The following is a 22476-nucleotide window of genomic DNA, read 5'->3' on the forward strand; positions in this document are numbered from 1 at the left end:
CGCCCCTTCCTCCAGGTCAAGGGGGGAACCCTGAATCTGGCCCCCAACCCAGGGTGGATTTGTACCCTTAGGCTGGACCTGTGCCCGGCAACCCAGGACTTCTGGGGGTGTACACTAACCCTGCCCCCCCACGAAACACACTCTTCTGGAGTTGTCTAAGGCTCTGCTTGGCGCAGGTCTCCCGTCTCCTGTCCACCTGACAGAGCATGAAGACCCCCAGGCCAGAAATGGCATCACCAGGGTCAGTCCTGGGGGGGCTCTGACCTCAGAACTGGCAACCCCTGACCCACTGGTCCTTGCACTGGGAACTGCGTCCCGCCTCACCCATCTCTCTGAACTCATGCATCCCCCCAAATGGAGAGGTGCTGCCAGACACCAGAGCTGGTGGAATGCTAGTTACAGCAGTCTCCCACAGCTCAACTGATACCGTGGGATCTCCCTTAGGGAAAGGCCTCCTGGTACAGACTAGGCCCCTCTCCTGATGTTCCCTCATTGAACCAACCAGGCCTTGAGAATGGGTTTTGGGCACATGGGGACACAGCCCACTCCCATTCCTTCTCCTCTGAGACAGAACATGGGACCCTTCACCCCTTCCACTACTCCGGGACCTTTCTGGGCCATCACAACCCTCCCCTACCCCACTTGATTGGGGAATCTCTGAACCACCTCCTTCAGGATCACCCCCTAGATGATTCTTTAGACCCTCTGGAATCCACCAAAAGGTCTACCTCCAGTGTGAGCTCCCTGGGCTCAGAGAACTCATGCTCCACCAGGTGTTGGCATAGCTCTAGAACACGGGGACTTAAAATATGCTCTCCGCCAATTGAATCAGACAGCCCCACACAGGTGTTAACCATGCTACCCTTTGCCTCACCCTCCAGTGCCTCGCACAAGTACCCCACATCACTCTCCTGAGATTGGCAAGACAGTGTCTGACTGTCTCTGTCACTCAACCCACACTCTTCTGGTGGTCTCCACACTCACAGACCAGGACTTCTGCCATGGGGGAACCCCTCTCCCCGTACCTCTTATTTAGAGCCAGTAGAGTGTCCCTCCCACCACTAGGAATATGATCCCCTGTGCCGGTTCCCCAATCCACTTCAGTGACACTAAGCGCCACTGGAGCTACCTCATGAACCTGAACCCCCTCCTTCAAGTCAGACACCACATCTCTGGATGTGTGCACTTTTTCCTCAGTACTAGATAATACCTTTTCCCTGCCATTATCTGCGCTAGACTTTACCTTCAGCCCAGCCAAGCTCACTTCCTGAGCTACACACATTTCTTCTTCTTGGATTAAGGCCCTCTTGGCCTCAGCCCTCTCGAGCTCCTCATCAAGCTCTCTCAGCCTCGACAAGCTAGAAGCCAGCCAGCTTATACTGTTTCTCCATCACTTTTAGGGAAGTCCTCCTCCTCAGCCTCCACTGGTAGAGTTGGCGACCAGCCGGGTAACTCATATTGATATAGGGAAGTCTCTGGATGCTCCCTGGATCTTCTCTCAAAGGCAGCCCTCTTTCCCTGCAGAACACACATTGCTCCTTCATTATGTTGATAAACGTGCCAGAAGTCAAGTTCCATTTTGCAACAACTAAACAGAGTCGTAGAATCAAAAAATACTTCCAGGAGGACACCAGAAAACAGAAAAAGCAGTATGTGGTTGAGTAATGGTCTGCACTCTACTAGTAGGGTACACCAATCACCGTATGTAAGACACAAATGCAAGTCCAGATCCTCACTGCTGACCGTCAATGTTAAAAATTGGGGTCTATAGTTGGCAGAGGTAGGCCCTCTTACCCCTTGCTTCTAGTCAGGGTAAGGGAGATACACTTCTAAAATAACCCCTGCCCACCCCCTTGTTAGCTTGGCACGAGCAGACAGGCGTATCCCAGAGGCAGTGTGTAAAGCATTTGTGAACACATAAATACAGTGAAAACACTACAAATGGACACCATACAAGTTTAGAAAAATAAGTAATCTTTATCTAAACCAAAACAAGACCAAACGACAAAAGTCCACAATACAGTAATAAAAATATGACTTTCAGAAGATAGAACTAGTTCAGTTCATAGCAAATTTCAGATACAACACTTTTCACACAAAGTACCTTGGATGCCTCACGCAAACAAACAAAACGGGCCTCAGGGAAGGTGATGCATCGGATCCTTACACTCAAGAAAGGTGGAGTGTTGGTTCCTTGCTCCAGGGGAGGTGATGCGTCAGTTCCTTACGGCTACTCAGGGGAGGTGATGCGTCGGTTTCTTACCGGAGAAGAGGTGATGCGTCGGTTTCTTACTGCATGGAGAGGTGATGCGTCGGTTTCTAACTGCGTCCCCCAACGATGCGAAAAACTTGTTGCCTCAATGCGATGCGACGATCCGGAATGATGCGTGTATTCTTGCAGCCGCATAGCAGGGCTTGCTTCAGAATCGGTGCGGTGATCTCGGACTTTGGAGATCGTTGCACTGGATGCGGCGTGCAGCGATTTCCCGAGCCACGGCAGGCGCTGCAACAGGTTCTTTGGTGATGCATCGGAAACAGATACCGGTGTTGCGTTGATTTTCGCAGCTCCCAGCGGCAAACAGTCTCCAGCGGTCCAAAACAACAGCAGGCACCTCTGAGCAGGTCAGAAATCCCAGCAAGGAATTTCAGGGGTGCTGGGGGTGAAGTCTTTGTGTCACTGTGACTTCAGAACAGGAGGCAAGCTCAGTTTCAAGCCCTTGGAGATCTTCCTCAACAGGGGACACAGCAAACAGTAAAGTAGTCTAAACTTTCCTTGACAGCATGTAGCCACTGCAGTCCAACCCCAGACAGCAAACAGCACAGGGGCAGTATTCCTCCTCAGCTTCAACGGCTCTTCTACTTGGCAAAGGTTCCTCTTGATTTGATGAAGTGGGCTAAAGTTCTGGGGTCTAGGCCCAACATTTATAATACAAAATCCTTTGTTATCTGGTGGCAGAGAAGCACTGTGCTTGGTCAAAATTGGTTCTGTCCTCTCTGGTGCAGATTCCTGGCATCAGGTGGAGATAGTATTGCCCTTGGCAGACCAGGCCCATAAAGGTGAAAGGAAATCTCCTCCCCTACTCTAAATGCAGCCCACGTCTATACAAGCCAGCCCTGACTCATCAGGCTCTCTGGGGCCACTGCTCCTCCCCAGCCCCAGTCAACCAAAGCCAGACAGTCCTAACATCCTAACAGAGGCACACTGGAAGGCTAAGCAAGAAAATACCTACTTTCTAAAAGTGGTATTTTCAAACACAGAATGTAAAAATCACCCTCACTAAAAGATGCATTTTAACATTCTGAGTTCAGGCATACTAAACTTTATTTTCCTAACTTGTTCCCAGGGTATTTATGTCTATAAGCATTCTATCCTATGGGAATAGGCAGCCTTGCAATGGTGAGAAACAAAATTGGCAGTATTTCACTATCAGGGCATGCCACACACACCAGGGCATGCCCTACCTTTCACATACACTGCACCCTGGCTACAGGGGTACCTTGGGCCTACCTTAGGGGAGACTAACATGTACGAAAAGGGGTAGGTTAGGGACTCGCAAGTGTGTGCATTTGCCAAGTCAACTTGGCAGTACCAGACTGCACACAGGTTCGGCAATGGCAGGCCTGAGTTACATTTACAGGCTGCTTATGTGGGTGGCACAATCAGTGCTGCTGGCCCACTAGCAGATTTTAATTTACAGGCCCTGGGCACACACATTGCACTGTACTAGGGATAGACTAGTAAATCAAATAAGCCAATTATGGAAACGCCAATCCATACATACAATTTACAGGGAGAGCATATGCACTTTAGCACTGATCAGCAGTGGTAAAGTGCCCAAAGTCCCAAAAACAGAAGGCCAGAAAGCAAAAAATCTAGGGAAAAATCAGCTGTAAAAGCCAGGTCTAACACGTCTGATTTACCATTAGAGATTCTATATGTTGTCCTCCCTGGTGTAAATCCAATGTATATTCTTTTTCTTCCATGAATTTACATATATTAGTTAACCGTTTGCAATTATTATAATCTTTTTAGGCTCAATCTATGATTTCATAGATATACTAAAGTGCTAAAGTGCTAATGTGCCATATGTGCAAAATTCATTCACCCTTCTACCTCTGCATTGTGTTCTTTTAACTCACTTTATTACTAATATACGAAAGTGCCAGAAGCATAAGATACATAATTTTCTCGAAATTATACAATTTCAATTTCAATTTTCTGATGATAAAATCTGTGTTGCTTCCCACTATAGGGGACATTTCTGCTGTTAATGCTTTATATGCATTATCTAAAAACGTTATCATCGTTGTTATTGCACTGTTTCTTTGAGCCTAAAACAGTATTTAACTGCCTCAGTAGTTGTTTGTATTTTAGCACTTTTAAGCAAATAGCGTAAGTATATCCTCCGTATGGGCAACAGCTTAGGGCAGGTACATATTAGATGAACAAGAGATTCAGCGGTAGCTCCACAGAGCTGGCAAGCTGGTTTGCCTTTAAGTGCCTGGTTCCATTTCCCGTCACACTCCCAAATGGGTTTATAAAATTTTCTAAATCTTAATAATTTCCTTTTTATATAGTCAGGTAGGTTCCATTCTAAATATTCTTGACTCTGTACAGTGTATGTCTCAAATACAAAGTCCATATGCTTATATTTTCCAGCTTGTAGAAGGTCTAAATTCAGTTGCTTAGTAGTGAGTATATTTCGCATTAAGTATTTTCCTCATAGATCCGGTCATTTGCCCCACCTCCTGTATGTCAGGCAAATAGTAAAATCCTAATCCCATCAATGTACTGTACAATTCTGTATCTCTGTATTTTGATCTTCCTAACTCTTCACATATGAGATGTTTCAATGAAGATGAGTCAGCCTTGGCACAATCAATGTAATTCACACAGCTTCTGTTGTGCAATAGTGCCAGAGATTTTAGACCGAGTTCCAATCTCATGATACAGTGTGGGGTTGCCTGTCGTAAAAGTAATAAGGTGCTTACACACTCATAAAACATTTCTCAAAGTTAGAGATGACCTTCTTACTCATTAATGGGGATGCATATAACAAATATGGAACTAATTTCATATGCAATACTGTAAGTGATGCAATAATCGCTTTCCCTCCAAACAGTTTCATGAATCTTGAATTTGATTTAGTAATGACTTGACTAGGATAACTTATTATCAAAAATCACTCTAGGGTAATCGTATCACTCCACTACTTCAATTTGTGTTTCTCTTAGTGTCCTCCTTTTAGGTTTTATTCGCTGTCCAAGGTCACAATTTTTGTTTTGGACATATTGGCTATCAATCCATTCGCTGAATTGTAAGTGTATAATTGTTTCAGTTGATGCTGGAGTCCTTTCGGAGTTAGAGACAGGATCACTAGGTCATCAGCGTATGCCATGTATGGTATTTTTATACCTCTTAATTTTAGTGCGATACCCATATCTGACTTTAGTGCCATATCTATGTCTGAAAAGTAGAGAGAAAATAACAATTGTGCTAGAACACAACCTTGCTTAAGGCCATTTTCAATACCAATTTCTGGCGATAATGTATAATCAAGTGTTAATTTTACCTGTAGTCATGTTTCCGAATGTAATGGTAATAAAATTCAGAAGATTCAGATCAATGCTCCGTGTTGTAAGCTTACTCCATAGCCTTTGTCAATTCACAGGCATACAGTGTTGTTTACTGCAAGCTTGCTTTTTCCCTAAAAGAGCCTGTGAAATGAAGTTATCAATTGTTAAACACCCTAAGCAAAATCCGGTTTGTGTTCTTGGTATTACTGGTTTTCCTCTGCCCAGAACCTCAATTTGTTTTGGAGGTGTTTTACAAACGATTTCTCTTCGAAGCCTAGTAACTCTATTAATCTGTAGCTGGGCGTATCAGCTTTTGGACCTCGCTTATATACTGGATGCGCAATAGCTCCTTTCCAGGAAGATGGCACTGTCCCAAATTTGATTACTTATGAAAACAGCTGTTCTAAAAACATACTCCAAAAGGTTGTATTTAACTTGACAAGATCTATAGGGATACCATTTGGTCCTGCTGTCTTGGATGAGCATGCACTTTTTATTAGTTCTGCTATTTCTTCCTTTGTTATATCTGGCAATATACCAGCAACTTTTGGTGGTGTATAATTACAAGTAATAGTTGACTTATACAGAACTTTGATGAAAGTTTCCCACATATCACTTGGGAAAAGTAGTTAATCTGGCAGCCTATAGGAGATTATACCATGTCCCACCAGAGAACAATAAGCATGTTAATTCCTGGTTAATTTAGGTATTCAAGCATAATGGAAATTACTGGTGCTGGGGAAGCATCGGTCATGAGGGTGCTGCAAGAGCATAATTCATGAGGGTGTTGGCAGTACATCAGTTATAAGGGTGCTGAGTGAAACTTTGGTCATGAGGAGGCTGGGGAAACATCAGTCATCAGGGTGTTGTGGGGGGACATCATTTGTGAGGATGCTGGAGGATTATGAGTCATGATATCATAGAGTGCCATATGGGAATGCAACATGAGCCCTCCACATTGGGTCCACTACACAGAGGGCGGATGAGGGGGTTGTGACACGAGGGGTCATTCACAGGCTTACACCACCAGACTGCAACAACAACAAGGTGATGGATGGAATACTTGAATTAATCTCTGCCATATGCAATCGCTCCAGGACGCATCAGAGTTAATTGTTTTTTGTCTACCATGCCACCATAAATAGGGGCCGCGTTATGGAAATCAGTACCGACATGCTGCTTATGAAAACAGTCTGTATCGAACTGCCAGTAGAGGACCCCAGAAGCGACCAAAATCAATCATAGACCTTTTTCTACCTACTTAGGTCTCAGCAGTGAGGGAGAGAATCAGTCCTGTAGCACAGTGAGCATGGGACTCATGTCCTGGAATACCCATCCCATTTAGGCCATCAACTGCAATACTCCACTGTGGTAATGGATTTAATGCTTGAATTAATTTCAGCCACTAACTATAACTCAGGCCACATTCCAGTTCATAATTTTTCACCCACCATGCCACTCTCGACAAAGTCCTGCCTTATGCAAATTAGTATCGACCCTGCTTGTCATGGAAACAGTCAGTCCTGAACTGCCAGAAGAACCCCACTTCAGAAGGAACCACAAGCAGCCCCAAACCAGTGAGCAAGCATTCCTCTCATCAAGGTTTGTGTGTTTTGACAAACCACCATAAATGGCTAGGGTATCCCAGGCCTTGGGGCTGGCTTGTGCTCACTGTGCCACTAGAACCAAGTTACACCTGACTGACTGGTCCTAATCTGAGCGAAACCATTCTGGGGTTGCTTGTGTACTGGTTGAGGGAGGACTTAGCCTGACAGTTGGGCCTGGACTATTCCTATTGGAGCAAGATTGAGGCCTATTTGCATCTGGCTGGGTCCAAACTGAGGTGGCATGGTGGGCAAAAGAAGGATGGTTTGGAATGCTACCCGAAGAGAATACCAGTGGTTAGACAAAATGAAAGCATAACTACCACTAGCTTTGTGTGTTTAATGTATCACCCTAAGAAGCAAAGGTATGTCCAGGCATGGATCCTATGCTCACTTTGCCATTAGAACCATGCTCAACCAGACTGACAAGCCCCAATCAGGGCACAACCAATTTTGGATTGCTTGTGTCAGGTTCAGGGAGGCCTTGGCCTGGCAGTTTGGTTCGGACTGTTTCTAATGGAGTTGGGGCAATACTGATTTACATATGGGTGGGTCCAATCTCAGGTGGTATGGTGGGCAAAAGAACAATAGGTTGGAATTCTACCCAGATTGATTACAAGTGGTTAGACAACATGGAAGCATTCCTTCATTCACCTTTAGTGTGTTTGATCACACCACCAAACACTTGTACACAAGCACATACAAGAACAGACAACCAAACACAAATACACAAATGCCAACACAACAACCATCAGACAGCCACACACACATCATCACACACCCATACCCTAACATCAAACGTGCCTAGACACTAATCAGACACCCACTTACACAATACCATCTGATGCCGACATAGATCCCAGAGAGTCATTCCCCACATGATCCCCCCTTAACTATCTGTCAGATCAACACTGCATAAGTCACTAGAGCCCTAGTCGCTTAGACATGGTAAAGGTACAATGCCAAGCTGGCATCGTACAGCTCACAACTGAGTGTTTGCAATAGTCATTCCACATGCACACGGTGAACGAAATAGTTATATGCTTGCCTGAGTTGTCTTCCCTTTGAAAAAACCCTTGTTAAAATGGGCTGCATTGGTGGAGTTTGCTCTTTCCCAGTGTTTTCGTATATCCTGTGCCTGTTATAAACAATACTGCTACATTTGAGAAATGAATTACAAATGTTAGTGATTCCCCATAATGTTATGTCCATGTGGTTATTCGCCTCAGTTGAACTGCATTTCTCTGACCACATCTATGACTCTTTACTAAGAAAAGGAACTCAAACATATCTAAGGTTAAGTTAACTTAACTTAAATATGACTGTTCATCAATGGCATATGTCACCAGATCAACAAACTTTATTGTGATATGACCTTCACATCGACAAAGACTTCATAATGGCCTTTACGTCCGCTTGCCTTGATCTCGCTTTGGGAAATATACTACTTTCAAAAAAAGAAGAGTAACCCATATGTCCATGTGAACTGGGTATTTAGGTATTAGCTTCCAACAAGTGTTCAAATGGAACTCATATATAGAATCAATGTACTAATGTCTCAGACAGTTTCTGTGTATAGATACATCAACGCAAACCTTAAAAATCACAAAACGGCGCAAAATATTTAGTAGGAAGTGTTTTTGTCGAATTACTAAAATATACTTATCACTTGTTATCAGGAAAAACACTTCCGAAAATATTTTGTGCCGTTTTGTACACATATCTGATTATTAATGTTTTGTGTAAATAGAAAAAAATAAATCAACTCAGTTTGACTGAACTAAGCCCTTGTTAAAAAAATTGGATAAGCTTACATAATTGCAAGGTTAATAAGCAACAGCTAGTGGGAAACCACTGGTATACCAAAAGCACAGCTATGAGTAAAGTATATCACATTAGTACATAGTAATTGTTAAATTTGTAATTCAATTAAAACAACCTGTTTATCAAGAAATGAAGTCACTGAACAAATGAATTTGTAATCATTTCATTGTTGAAAAAAATAATACATTCTGCACAATAGAGTACTGAAACCAAAATAACATAGTATAATTTTTGACATGGATGAATAAAAAGAAGAAAAGTAAATGCTGTGTACTTCGTGAAAATTAATAAATCATCTTGGTCAAGCCCAATGCATTTCGGAATTTTATCCCTTCTTCAGGGGTGCTGATAATAAAGAAAAAAGCATACTGTAAGAACATCATCGCTAGAAAATAGTAGTCATAATATAAACATGGTAATATTGCAGCACATAAACAATGGCCAAGGACCAGCGGTGAACAAAGTGTTGGAATGAAGCCTGAAATACCTACTAATGGTCAAAACAGAAAAGTGCTCAAAGAAAAAGCATCCACCGTGTGTCTCCTTAGTAAAGTTGGTAAAAATACAGAGAATATATCTGGTGATATCAATAGAAATGATGGAGAGAGAGTGTAACTAATAATTAATGATTAGACTGCAGAAACTGCTAAGCATGCAGTGAATTAAACAAACCACCTAAAAACCACTTACTGAAGTCCAATGATGAACACGCAACCTGCTGATAAACGCTCAACAGTTGGCGATAGCAAATCTGCATAACTAAGACACAGCCCAACCATCAGTGTTCCAAAAAAATGATGACCCACTATCTAAAACTAAGGGAAAGAATGAAAAAGGTACTCACTCAAGCAACTGCCTCGATTCTGCCACTTGAGTTATATAAAATAAGGAGGAATGAATCTGTAATATCAAAAAGGGCAACCAAGCACTGAAATGTGGTGTGACCAAACTAGCCCAACTAAACAGCATGGCCAAAAAAGAAGCAAAGTACCTTGAAAACGAAAATCCTGGAAGCTCAGACTGATGAACCAAACAGGAGGGGGACTCCTCGAACTAAATGGCAATGCAATCTGCAAAACATGAAAACATGCGAGATCGCTTAAAAAAAGACGAGCTAAATGTGGCCAGTCGCCTAACGTCAGAGAAAACTAGCGTCTCCACTCGCACAACTTACCGAGTACTGAACTATCTCCTGACAATGTCACGGCAAGAAGAGTTCAATGGTGTGTGTGAAAAAACGGCAAGGCGTGTAGCAGGTGATATAACGAATGCTGCACTGAAGATCGAAATAGGATTCACTTTGGCGGACATCTTGAAAAGGTGTAATACCTAAGCATGGGCGTAAAATCCGTTCCGCTTGCGGATTTTGCGGATTTTTGGCAAATTCGCAATCCGCAAACTCTCGCGAACTTGCCGAAAATTCGTAAATCCATGCGAAGCAGATTTTTTGCTTGGTCGCACTTGCCAACTAGAATACTATACAATTTCGCGGGAGTAAACACTTGCGAACACGTAGATGCGGCGGGCAGCGACAGTCTCGCAATTGCGAGATTGCAAAATTTGCAATTTCGCACAAGAAATCCACCAGCAGGCAGCATAAACCTTGAAAATTATGATTTTTATCAGAATAACTCCTCAGGTTGCCATTTGCCTGCACTTTTTTTTGCAAGGAGTCCATTTGGGGGGGGGGGGTGGGAGGAAGGAAGTGCCCCACAGTCTCCAACTTCCTGTTCCTGTCCAGCAGGCTCCTCCCAGTGCTTTCTTCATGTGCTGGTCACTTTGATTTGGATCTTGACCTGGAAGGATTACTTTTTGTGGATGCTGCTGGATATTTGGATTTTTGCAAAACTGAAAGCACTCAGCAGGTGCAAAAGTTCAATCTTATCATTAGTAACCATTCCCTGTAGTGCCTGGAAGGATTGCTTTTTGTGGATGCTGCTGGATATTTGGATTTTTGCAAAACTGAAAGCACTCAGCAGGTGCAAAAGTTCAATCTTATCATTAGTAACCATTCCCTGTAGTGCTTCCTGAGGGGCCCCTTCAGAGTTCAGTTGCCTACTTGCAACTATTCTATGACCCTGCTCTGACCCTCACAGCAGGCTCAGAGAATAGCTACAAGTATACAACAAAGGTCCTGTTAAAAAAAATTACACTGCAAAAGAAAACAATTACATATAAGGAAGCAGGTGACAGCCTGGAAGTTCAAATTCAGTGACACATTAATCAGCCCCTAATTCATTCATGTCAGTTGAGGCAGGGCAAGTGTGCTTTTCCCCCCAAAATCAACCGTGATGAACTAGATGGTGGCATGGGTGAGCCAGAGGGTGGCATGGGTGGGCCAGAGGGTGGCAGTGGTGAAACAGAGGGTGGCAGTGGTGAAACAGAGGGTGCTGTGATGAACCAGACGTAGAAACAACATGGTCGCGACCGTTGCTACCCGACAAGTAAGTTTGCGTTTGCGAACTGGTAAAAAACCCTTGCGAAATGGCAGAAACCCTTGCGAACACAAAAAAAAGGGAATCTGCAAAATTCGCGAGAGTTCGCGGATTTTGCGGATTGCGAATCCGTAAATACGCAATTTCACGGATTGCCAATTCGCAAAATCCGCCCATGCTTAGTAATACCCCACACTAGCTGCTGACACAGGCAAACGCCACAAACAGACCAGAAATAAACTAAAAGGAGGCAATAATACCCCTGAATCAATTGCTGTAACTGAAAAGTGAACACAACACAATGAACACTGAAACACCCGCTACGAAGGCTGAATGAACTGAGCAGTGCCTATAGATTTAAGATGAAGAGAAACTAAGAACCCCCACTAGCGGGCCAAACAAATGAAAACCAAGGAAAAACTAGGTATGAGCAGAAATCGAGGGATGGGAACAACCTAAGCAAGTAGTAATGAAGTATAATTGCTGCTAACATAAACGTGAGCAAAACAAAAAGACAGAAAAGAAAAAGAAACTAGCCACCAAATGTAATAATAAAAACCAACACCATAAGTGCACAAGGAGTACTGCAAAATTTGACCTGAAAGAAGGTACATGTACAAAACGGCAGAGAACCGCTCCTGGCAAGCATGACAGTAAAATCAAAGAAACACTACAGAAAGCATTGTAATTCAATCTGTCATTCAGACCCCCTAGGACAAGGGTCTGCAAAAACTTTATCCACCATGCTTCCCTTTGGGCTAATGTGATGTTAAAATTCAGACCTGGCTTGCATGTTAAAGATTCTAGAATCGTGAACTGTAATTGTGCATTTGTGTGCTGATGTTCTAGCCAATGAGAAGCAAAGTAAGACTTAATAGAGTAAGCGGGGTTGGAAACCAACAGATAACAGGGCGCTCAACAAAATCCAGGGTAAAGTTAAACAGTCTTCGTGTAAATCGGTGCTTCCATGGTGGAGGATGCGGTTCCCAACATCCACAAAGTTATACCTAAGTAAACCCACAAGTTAAAGTGATTCCCTCCCGAGCACTCAAATAACAATACAAAGAAAGTAAATTATAATGATATTCAGTTCATTCAAGTCATAATTGGCACAGTTTCCACAGTCCACTTTCCAAAATTCAAAGTTCCGGTAATCCGGAAATGATTATCCAACCAAATTTATTTTCTTCATATTCATATTCATTCCAATTAGTACATCATTTCTTCAAGATGCAGCCAACACGTGTTTCGTCTTTGTAGTTGTAAAACACTTTGACTTCCTCAGGGCTGCAATCCAAATAAACATACAATTCTCATAAGTCAATGGGACTCCATCATCGCCTACTCCCATATAACATATACTATAGTCCCCGAAAGGAATAGGCGGAGTGAGAGTACCCAGTGGATAAAGGAGAGTGTGAAAAGCTAGCAAAGCCTACACCATAGTCATGCTCCACCTACTATAAATGGGAAGCAAGTGAATCCATTACCAAAATAGAGGTAGCATAATCACAGACCCAAAATCATACCATGCATTTATCGCTGTATTAAATCACCTGAAATTTCCATATAGACGTCCCAGTCAAAATTATGCAGTCATAGATACCGTCCAATCACCTAAAATCATAGTAATCCGAGGTTGTTCACATCATCACAAAAAAATGGCCACACAACATATTATCAAATCCATAGTCTAATTTAAATAATTTCAGAGCTTAGGTCCCTAAAACCCTACAGTACCGCTATTGCCTCAGCCCTTAAGTTTATTGGTAATTCCTATCACATCACGGCACAATACCATGTATCACGCTAGTACGCAGTGTCAGTAGTACGTGCGCACATTGCAATGAATCAACATAAAGAATCATATCTTTCCCGTATGGTCCAATATAGTTCCTTCACTGAAGTATGGACTCCTCGTGGTATCAAATATCACATCATATCACGGCACAACATCCGTTCGATGCTGTAATCAAATCATACATTTCAAATCAACAAAAGAGACCAACTCGTCATCCCTAGCATCATAATAATATAATTCCAACTCACCCTCAAACTCCAATTTCTATCGCACGTATACGCTCCCAAAACTCTAATATTACAAAGTCCAAATGCTGCAAAAAGATATAAAGATCTCATTAATTATCATAGATGGATACTAAATGGCCACAGTTAGACATGCAGTATAAACTGTAGACTTACCGAAACGTGGGTAGCGAATATCTTCACTCCTGAATTGGCGTGCCGCTTAGGCGCCGTCTTGGAGTGTCTAATATAGTACGAAGACCACCGGCGCCATCTTAATTCATGCAAATACGTCCATACTCCTTAGATTCTATTTAATTCAACCCTCCATAAGATACTTATTGTATTATATAGCCCAATATCGGCTGACGCCTGGATCAAATGGAATAACCCTCCAAATTAAATAACATACACCAAATTTCGCGAACAGTTTAGTCATCGTATTATGAGAACCAGAACGCTCTAAATTTCGGGCGCCATCTTTTAATGTACCTAAGGAACCGATAAGTTCCTCATATTCCAGGGCTTCCTCCTATTATAGTTGTATTATTATTGCAGCGATACCACATAAAATGGTAAGAATTAGCACTACTATTGGCGGATTCGTAAGTTCCTAAGTTAAACTATCCTAAGGTTGGCCAATACGTTAGGCACTACAAGCGCTCCTGGATACAGGACGCCCTCTTGTAGTAAGCAAGAAGACCATCAAGTTTCATGTGTCAAGGCATCAATCCTAGCGATGTTGTCGTTCTCGAATTGAGCCATGAAGGTGTAAGCGTAGGAGGGAGCCCCCGAAAAACCCATGGAGATTCCACTCACTTGTAAATAGAAACCTTCATGGCGCAATTCGAGAACGACAACATCTTCATGCATGATGCTTGGAAGATCAATCTGGCATTTTATGTCAGTTCATTGATGACATATTCCTGATTTGGAAAAGTTCTAAAGAGTCATTGGAACAACTGATTTCAGAATTAAACACTAAGCATGAGAGGATTAAGTTCACTCATTCTATTAGTCAAGACAGCATTTCTTATTTGGATGTACTCATAAAGAAACAAAATGATGCCCTTGAGACATCATTCTTCACTAAACCAACTGACAGGAATAATCTTTTGTTGTATTCTAGTTTTCACCCACCCACGTTAATTAAGAATCTTCCATTCTCTCAAATGTTGAGAGTAGAACGTATTACCTCTAATGCCAATACATTACAGGACACTCTTCAAAGACAACAAGACAAATTTCTCGATCGCGGCTACCCTAATGCTATTTTGACTGAAGCAGTTAACAAAACACGACTTAAGGATCATGACAGCCTGCTTATCTCTAAGGCTAAAAGTGAATCCAGTCGTTTAGTATTTGTGTCCAAATTTTCAACACGATCACATTCTATCAAAAAAATCATCAAATCCAGGTGGGACCTCCTAAAACATGAACCCGATTTCAATAGACTATTCAATGAAGAACCTATTTTTGCCTATACCCGCAGTAAAAACATTAAAGCTATTCTTTCAACAAAGGTGGCAGAAACGCAGGCATTTTATGGAATGCGCAAATGCTATAATTGCGTCCACTGCAATAATGTCATGACAGGCAACATTATCCAACACCCACATTCAGGCAAATCAATCTCTCTCAAATACAACGGGGATTGTAATCTATCTAATGTCATCAATACGATCAAATGTCTATGCGGACTCTTATATGTGGGCAAAACTTCACGTAAAATAAAAATTAGAATCACAGAACATAAAAGCACCATCCGTACTAAGTCTATTAAGTCTTACTTTGCTTCTCACTGGCTAGAACATCAGCACACAAATGCACAGTTAAAGTTCACGATTCTAGAATCTTTAACATGCAAGCCAGGTCTGAATTTGAACATACTATTAGCCCATTGGGAAGCATGGTGGATAAAGTATCTGCAGACCCTCGTCCCAGGGGGTCTGAATGACAAGATTGAATTACAATGCTTTCTGTAGTGTTTCTTTGATTTTCACTGTCATGCGTGCCAGGAGCAGTTCTCTGCAGTTTTGTACATGTACCTTCTTTCAGGTCAAATTTTGCAGTACTCTTTGTGCACTTATGGTGTTGGTTTTTACGATTACATTTGGTGGCTGGTTTCTTTTTCTTTTCTGTCTTTTGGTTTTGCTCACGTTTATGTTAGCAGCAATTATACTTCATTACTACTTGCTTAGGTTGTTCCCATCCCTCGATTTCTGCTCATACCTAGTTTTTTCTAGGTTTTCATTTGTTTGCCCCACTAGTGGGGGTTCTTAGTTTCTCTTCATCTTATATCTATAGGCACTGCTCAGTTCATTCAGCCTTCGTAGCGGGTGTTTCAGTGTTTATTGTGTTGTTTCACTTTTCAGTTACAGCAATTGATTCAGGGGTATTATTGCCTCCTTTTAATATATTTCTGGTCTGTTCATGGCGTTCGCCCGTGTCCGCAGCCAGTGTGGGGTATTACACCTTTTCAAGATGTTCGCCACAGTGAGTCCTATTTCGATCTTCAGTGCAGCATTCGTTATATCACCTGCTACACGCCTTGTAGTTTTTTCACACACACCATTGAACTCTTCTTGCCGTGACATCGTCAGGAGATAGTTCAGTAAGTTGTGCGAGTGGAGACACTGGTTTTCTCTGGCATTAGGCGACTGGCCAAATCTTGAGTTAGCTCGTCCTTTTTTAAGCGATCTCGCATGTTTTCATGTTTTGCAGATTGCATTGCCATTTAGTTCGAGGAGTCCTCCTCCTGTTTGGTTCATCAGTCTGAGCTTCCAGGGTTTTCGTTTTCAAGGAACTTTGCTTCTTTTTTTGGCCATGCTGGTTAGTTGGGCTAGTTTGGTCACACCACATTTCAGTGATTGGTTGCCCTTTTTGATATTACAGATTCATTCCTCCTTCTTTTATATAACCCTAGTGGCAGTATCGAGGCAGTTGCTTGAGTGAGTACCTTTTTCATTCTTTTTCGTTAGTTTTAGATAGTGGGTCATCATTTTTTTGAAACACTGATGGTTGGGCTCTGTCTTATTTATGCAGATTTGCTATCGCCAACTGTTGAGCGTTTATCAGCAGGTTGCGTGTTCAGTAAGACTTCAGTAAGTGGTTTTTAGGTGGTTTGTTTAATTCACTGCATGCTTAGCAGGTTCTGCAGACTTATCATTAATTATTGGTAACACTCTCTCTCCATCATTTCTATTGATATCACCAGATATATTCTCTGTATTTTTTACCCACTTTACTAAGGAGACACACGGTGGATGCTTTTTCTTTGAGCACTTTTCTGTTTTGACCATTATTAGGTACATCAGGCTTCATTCCAACACTATGTTCAACGCTGGTCCTTGGCCATTGTTTATGTGCTGCAATATTACCATGTTTATATTATGACTACTGTTTTCTAGCGATGATGTTCTTACAGTATGCTTTTTTCTTTATTATCAGCGCCCCTGAAGAAGGGATAAAATCCCGAAATGCATTGGGCTTGACCAAGATGATTTATTAATTTTCACGAAGTACACAGCATTTACTTTTCTCGTTTGGATTCATCCTTGTGAAAAATTATACTATGTTATTGTGGTTTCAGTACACTATTGTGCAGAATGTATTATTTTTTTCAACAATGAAATGATTACAAATTCATTTGTTCTGTGACTTCATTTCTTGATAAACTGGTTGTTTCAATTGAATTACAAATTTAACAATTACTATTTACTAATGTGATATACTTTGCTCATAGCTGTGCGTTTGGTATATCAGTGGTTTTCCACTAGCTGTTGCTTATTTCGCAGGGCTGGCCGCCCACCCACCAAGCAGCACGCATCTTTTGTTTAATCTTGATACACCATTTTGATATACAATGTATGAATAGGGTGTGCACTGACTACATTATTCATAATTGCAATGTTGTCATAATTCTTAAACAGTAAATTACTGTTCCTTACTTTGAATTTCGCCTTACTATATCTATACACAAAAACTGCCAGTTACAATAGTATATTGTTTCTATAAGTGGGTATAATATTGAGAAATATACTGACATATTTACTATTCTAACTCCTGTCCTAGCAGTGCCCAAATGTTTCACTGTTAAACAGAATTACTTCACGTATTACATAGTCTCTCGTTAGACAATTACAGTGCCTTGGTGTATAGCCAATCATCTATTAAGGCTTGCACACCGCATTTTCAAGACGTAGGTAATGCCGAGGCAAAGAATATGCGACATAAGTGAGCAAATCTTGAAAACGAGGCCATCTGACTACTCTAAAACGACCTCTAATTCTACGCAAAGTCAACACGGTTTTGTTTTGCAGTGAGCTTCCTTCCCTATTCCTAATAGCGAGCAGAAGAACCTAAAGAGAAGCCTCCGCATATGCAAAGTCAACAAACACCACTATCTAAAAATGCATGGGCTATTAAAGTTTCGCGGAAGGCATGCAAAACAGTCATATAGGAAACAAGGAAAGTCCTGGAAGAAAAGGAGCGGTTAGAAATGCACAGAATGCTCAAGGAGAAATCTCTTGCTCACTTTTGGAACTATGTGAACAAACTAAAATCATCTTCGCCAATGAGAGAAAACAGGGTCTCCGAAATTAGATGGGTGAGTCATGTAACTGATCTATTCTCTGGCCATCCTAAATCTATAACCTTCATGGTCAACCGAGGGCCTGCTGACCAGCTCATAGGGGGCCAATAGGAGCCAATCTTACCAGCCCAAATGTCAAAACTCATTAAGGCCATAAAACATGACGGGGCGCCAGGTACCAGAAGACATCTTCAAATGTGCCCCAGAGGGCTGGGCAACAGTCTTAACCCTGCTATTTACCCTTGCCTTTAGCTCGGTCAAATCTCAGAGACATGGAGAGGTCCAATTATTACTTAATAGCTCTGCTTATCCTGTAACGAAAGAAACTGGTGTCCTAGGTAATGGATAATGGGCTGCTTCCATTCTTCCAAACAGGCTTCTGCAGAGGAGCAGCCCCCATTCTGCAGAGGAGCAGCCCCCATCGACAATTTCATTGCACTGGCCTCCCTAACCCAGCAAGCTGCTCAAAGCAAACAGCTTCCACTCTTCTGCTATTTTATAGATTATAGCACATCTTTTGACAAAGTGGACATACCGACATTGTGGAGGAAGCTGTCACACTGGGGTGTCCCCCCCTAACCCTCTAAGAGCGATAATCCCCTCTACTCCGAAACATGGGTCAGTGTGAGAACTGGTCCACACACATTCACCCCCAAAATCCCCACTCAAGGCAGTTTGAAGCAATGCTGTGTATCAGCTCCTTTACTTTTTAATTTATACATAGCAGACCTGGGTAAAGCTCTAGCAAACAGTAGCCTCGCTTTCCCCCAATTAGGCCACAAGCCACTTCATATACTTCAGTATGCGGACGATATAGTAATCATGGACTACACAAAAGTGGGCCTCCAACAAGCATTGACTAGCCTCCACTCATATAACGAGAAGAATGTTCTCATTCTTAATCGAGAAAAGACAAAAATTGTAATTTTTAGCCATTACAAAAATGAGAACTCCCTCTCATGCACCATTGGGCCCAAGATCATCACTACGGCAGCAAAATATATCTATCTGTGTGTGTGGCTCACTGAATCTGCTCAATCTTCTGCCCACAAAAGCTCGCTAAAAAAGAAATCAAATACCATCATTGTTGAGGCTTAGCCAGCCTCAACAAGAAACTAAACAGCCTACAGCAATAATCAAAGTTACTCAGGCCACCCTTCTTCCAGCACTTCAATACGGCATTATGCTTTTCCTAGTTCTTGTTCGGGGTGCCTTGAAAACACCTAGTGTGTCGGGATCTTCCAACTGTGTAAATACGTGTCGAAATATGTGTAGATCAAGACTTCGACTGGAACTTGACCAAACTCTAACCAGTAAGGTGGACTTTCTGAAATACTACATATATATATACTGAAAGCTCCACAGAACCCCTTTAAGGCCTACCTCGGAGTCATTTTTGAGAACCCTGGAACTCCATGGAACAGGCAACTATAGAGGGCAGTTGCATCATTCCAAACCGACCCAGCAACACTTTCCCTTGATTATTTTACCTTCATGACATGGAAAAAGATAATCAATAGCCAGGTACGGTTAGTTTCATTTCAGCAAGACCTGGCTTCTGTAAGCTCATCGGAGATGTTATGCCCTTTAAATTCATCAAAGCTGGAGGGAAGATCTCAGACATATTTATCAGTCGCCCCAGCCGTAGAGTGCGGAGAGACATAATGTACATGCACCTCCTTGGCCTACCAATAGTAGATTTTAACCCGGTATGGGCCAATCAAGGCAAAGGGGGGGGGTCTGCTGACTATGCAAGTTCAAACGAGATTCATGGCTGCACCTTCTGTGCTGCTGCCCCACTTTTGACGATGGAAGGAGGGCCCTACTAAAACCAATATTAAGACAAAGGGCAGAGGCATCCTCCGTATGTCTTTCCCAAGCCAATGCAGCCACTTTATCAAGGCACAGGAAATTCGTTAAAATACTTTAAAAACTTAAAATAGCCAGGACCTTTTCAATCCCTACACAATGTTCAAAAACGTATAACTGATTATCATCCTAATGAACCTGGAATCACCGAGCCCAGTGCTCTGGGCCCTTCCCACTAGTAGCTTTCTCAAGAACGCTATTATCTAAATCGTACATTAATAATGATTACAGCTTTTTGCTCTGCTCAAGTTTACATCTGCGTGCTGCAACCCTCGCTTGAATAACAGTTTGGACTCCCAACCCAATCTGTTGCACTTTAAATAATCGCTGAAAGTCATACCAATTTTAAGATCTTAAAAGCGTTTAAAATGCATTAATGAAATCATGCACTAGCACCTTATAATTTGAATTAAACAACAATCAGGCCTCTTTGAGAAGCAATCTCAGCTGGTCAAGTCACATCTCTGTAGCTGAATAGAACCAATGGTTGGGGAGATTAGTACCACATTTTAAATATGTATAACTCGTATATTTATTTAATTGTTTTAACTTATGAAAGTGTTTATCTCTTTTAATAGAGCACTCACGAGTCACATTGTGTGTTGCTTTATTTCATGTAATGGTTTTCATTCCCTGAATCATGATTTATAAACATTTGAATGATTTGAAACTATTCCTAATAAATCTGTCTCAATATCAGAACCGCATGCACGTATTTAATAGTAATATGATGTGTGTTTTATTTCAGTGTTCAAGATAAAACTAGAAGGGAAATTGAAGAAATTGAACAACAGAAAATAAAAGTAAATAGACACTTTGAAAGGTTGGTGTTTCTTTGACTTAAAAAAACATGAAAGCTCCCAAAACGTTGTCTGAACTGTAAAAACAGTGTATTCATAGTTTCAGTTAAGTGGTTGAACATATACCTTTCCATTCAAGCGGTTTACAGAGGTGTTTTCTTTTTTATAAAAGAAAGAGTTCAGAGATCTACTTCACCTTCTGCACTGTGGATCATCTGTAGTCTACTGAAGTCACCGACAGCTACAGACTTGGTCTGTCCTCATTCCTGCCCGTTGATGGTTTCTGGCTATCGCAAATATCTGGTAATAATGTTGTGTACTTCAAAACGGACTTCAAACACGATCGTTGCAGAAGAAACCTCCCTGTCGGGGAAAACAGTGTTTGTCTGAAAACAAAACAAGCCGTTTCTTTGTGTTGCTTGTTTCAGAAAATTATATAAGTGAAGTCAGACTTGATGGCCTGCGGGCTCTAATCTAATAAGGCCAGATGCACCCACGTGGTTAAGGGTTCTCTTCACACACTAGAGGCTTTCTGGGCACAGTTATTACAGTCCACACACTTTGTTGTGTGTTATGTCTTCCTTGTAATTAGTTAACATGTCTGGGAGCGAGAGGAAGGGACCTGACAGGCTAGTTCTGGAACCTTCTGCCAAACTGCAGCTCACGCACATCTTTTTCTGTGACCTGCAGGCTTGTATCTGACAGCACGAGTAGCATTCTCGATTGCCTAATGATATTTTATATTTAAATGTTATACATGTCACAGTTTTCCCCTCAATTCTACTCGAATTCTTTTTGTGATTTCCTTTACGCGTGAGCAAATAAACAGATATTTTTGCGTATAGTTCCGAACTGGTGCAATTGCACTCGCGAGTTTTCTTTCAGTTTTTTTCTCCAAGTGGAATTTTTAGATTTGGTTGAAGAGAACTTTTAACACAAAAAAATGCGTCTGGCTCTTTATGTGACCAGTATTCAAATGTATATGTTGTGTAGGGTTTGACTCCAGCATAGAACATGCCACCTCCTAATGGCTGCTCAGTAGTGTCCTTCCATCTTCAGTTGCAATGCATGAGGGACTATTTTATGTCTTCAAAATGCATTCAATCATCACATATTTAAAGCCGCATCACATCCATGCATGCACCACGCAATCATTTTTATTATAGATTTTTCGTGCAGCGAGCATTTTTTTATTGTATTTGTCAGCACTCGAGTACAAGCTTCGCTCTAGTAAGGCCTCCTATTGTGTTTTACATTAGGATGTGCTGGCTCCAAGATGGTCATCCCAAAGTCTTAAGAAGTCACCGTCCTAGTCAGAGAGCTCCGTATGGCGTTGTAACCTTCAATGTGCATGGTGCGCCCTTTCTTCCCGTTACTGGGGCGACACTGCTTTTCAGCTCACTGGGGGCGTCCATTTCATCTTGTTGCACGATCGATGCTGCTTTTCCGAATGCCTAGTGACTGGCTCCTTTTGTTTCATTCGATGGGTCACTGCTGTTTTCAGCAAGCTTGGTCGCTCCTTCTCATGCTGCCACCAGTGCACTGATGACGTGCCAAAGCCAATGGGTCTGCCTCATAAATCCAAGTGCAGGTCAGAACTATACGATTTGCCAACGCTGGCTTTTCTTGTGGAGAAATGCTTTTATCCTCTTACCTTTTCTACATTGAATATCGTTTTCCTTTAGCCCTTGACACAAGTAAAATGGCCATTACCTCTACGTCCCTCGTCCTCGACCCAGTCATCACTC

At 42.0% G+C, this 22476-nt stretch overlaps 1 protein-coding gene across 6 annotated transcripts in view; it reads left to right on the forward strand.

Annotated features, from left to right (window-relative positions):
* FAM227B (family with sequence similarity 227 member B) overlaps positions 1-22476 on the forward strand; it is a 3234040-nt gene that overhangs the window by 2825579 nt on the left and 385985 nt on the right. For 4 of the 6 annotated variants that reach the window (XM_078684781.1, XM_078684784.1, XM_078684785.1 and 1 more), the window contains one exon: positions 20677-20751. The exons of the other annotated variants lie outside the window; for them this stretch is intronic. In XM_078684781.1, the coding sequence (XP_078540907.1) occupies positions 20677-20751 (75 nt within the window). The remainder of the gene's footprint in view (positions 1-20676; positions 20752-22476) is intronic. 6 annotated transcript variants of the gene reach the window in all.

This window comes from Lissotriton helveticus, chromosome 3_2, assembly GCF_964261635.1.
Source record: "Lissotriton helveticus chromosome 3_2, aLisHel1.1, whole genome shotgun sequence".
NCBI classification, from domain to species: Eukaryota; Metazoa; Chordata; class Amphibia; order Caudata; family Salamandridae; genus Lissotriton; species Lissotriton helveticus.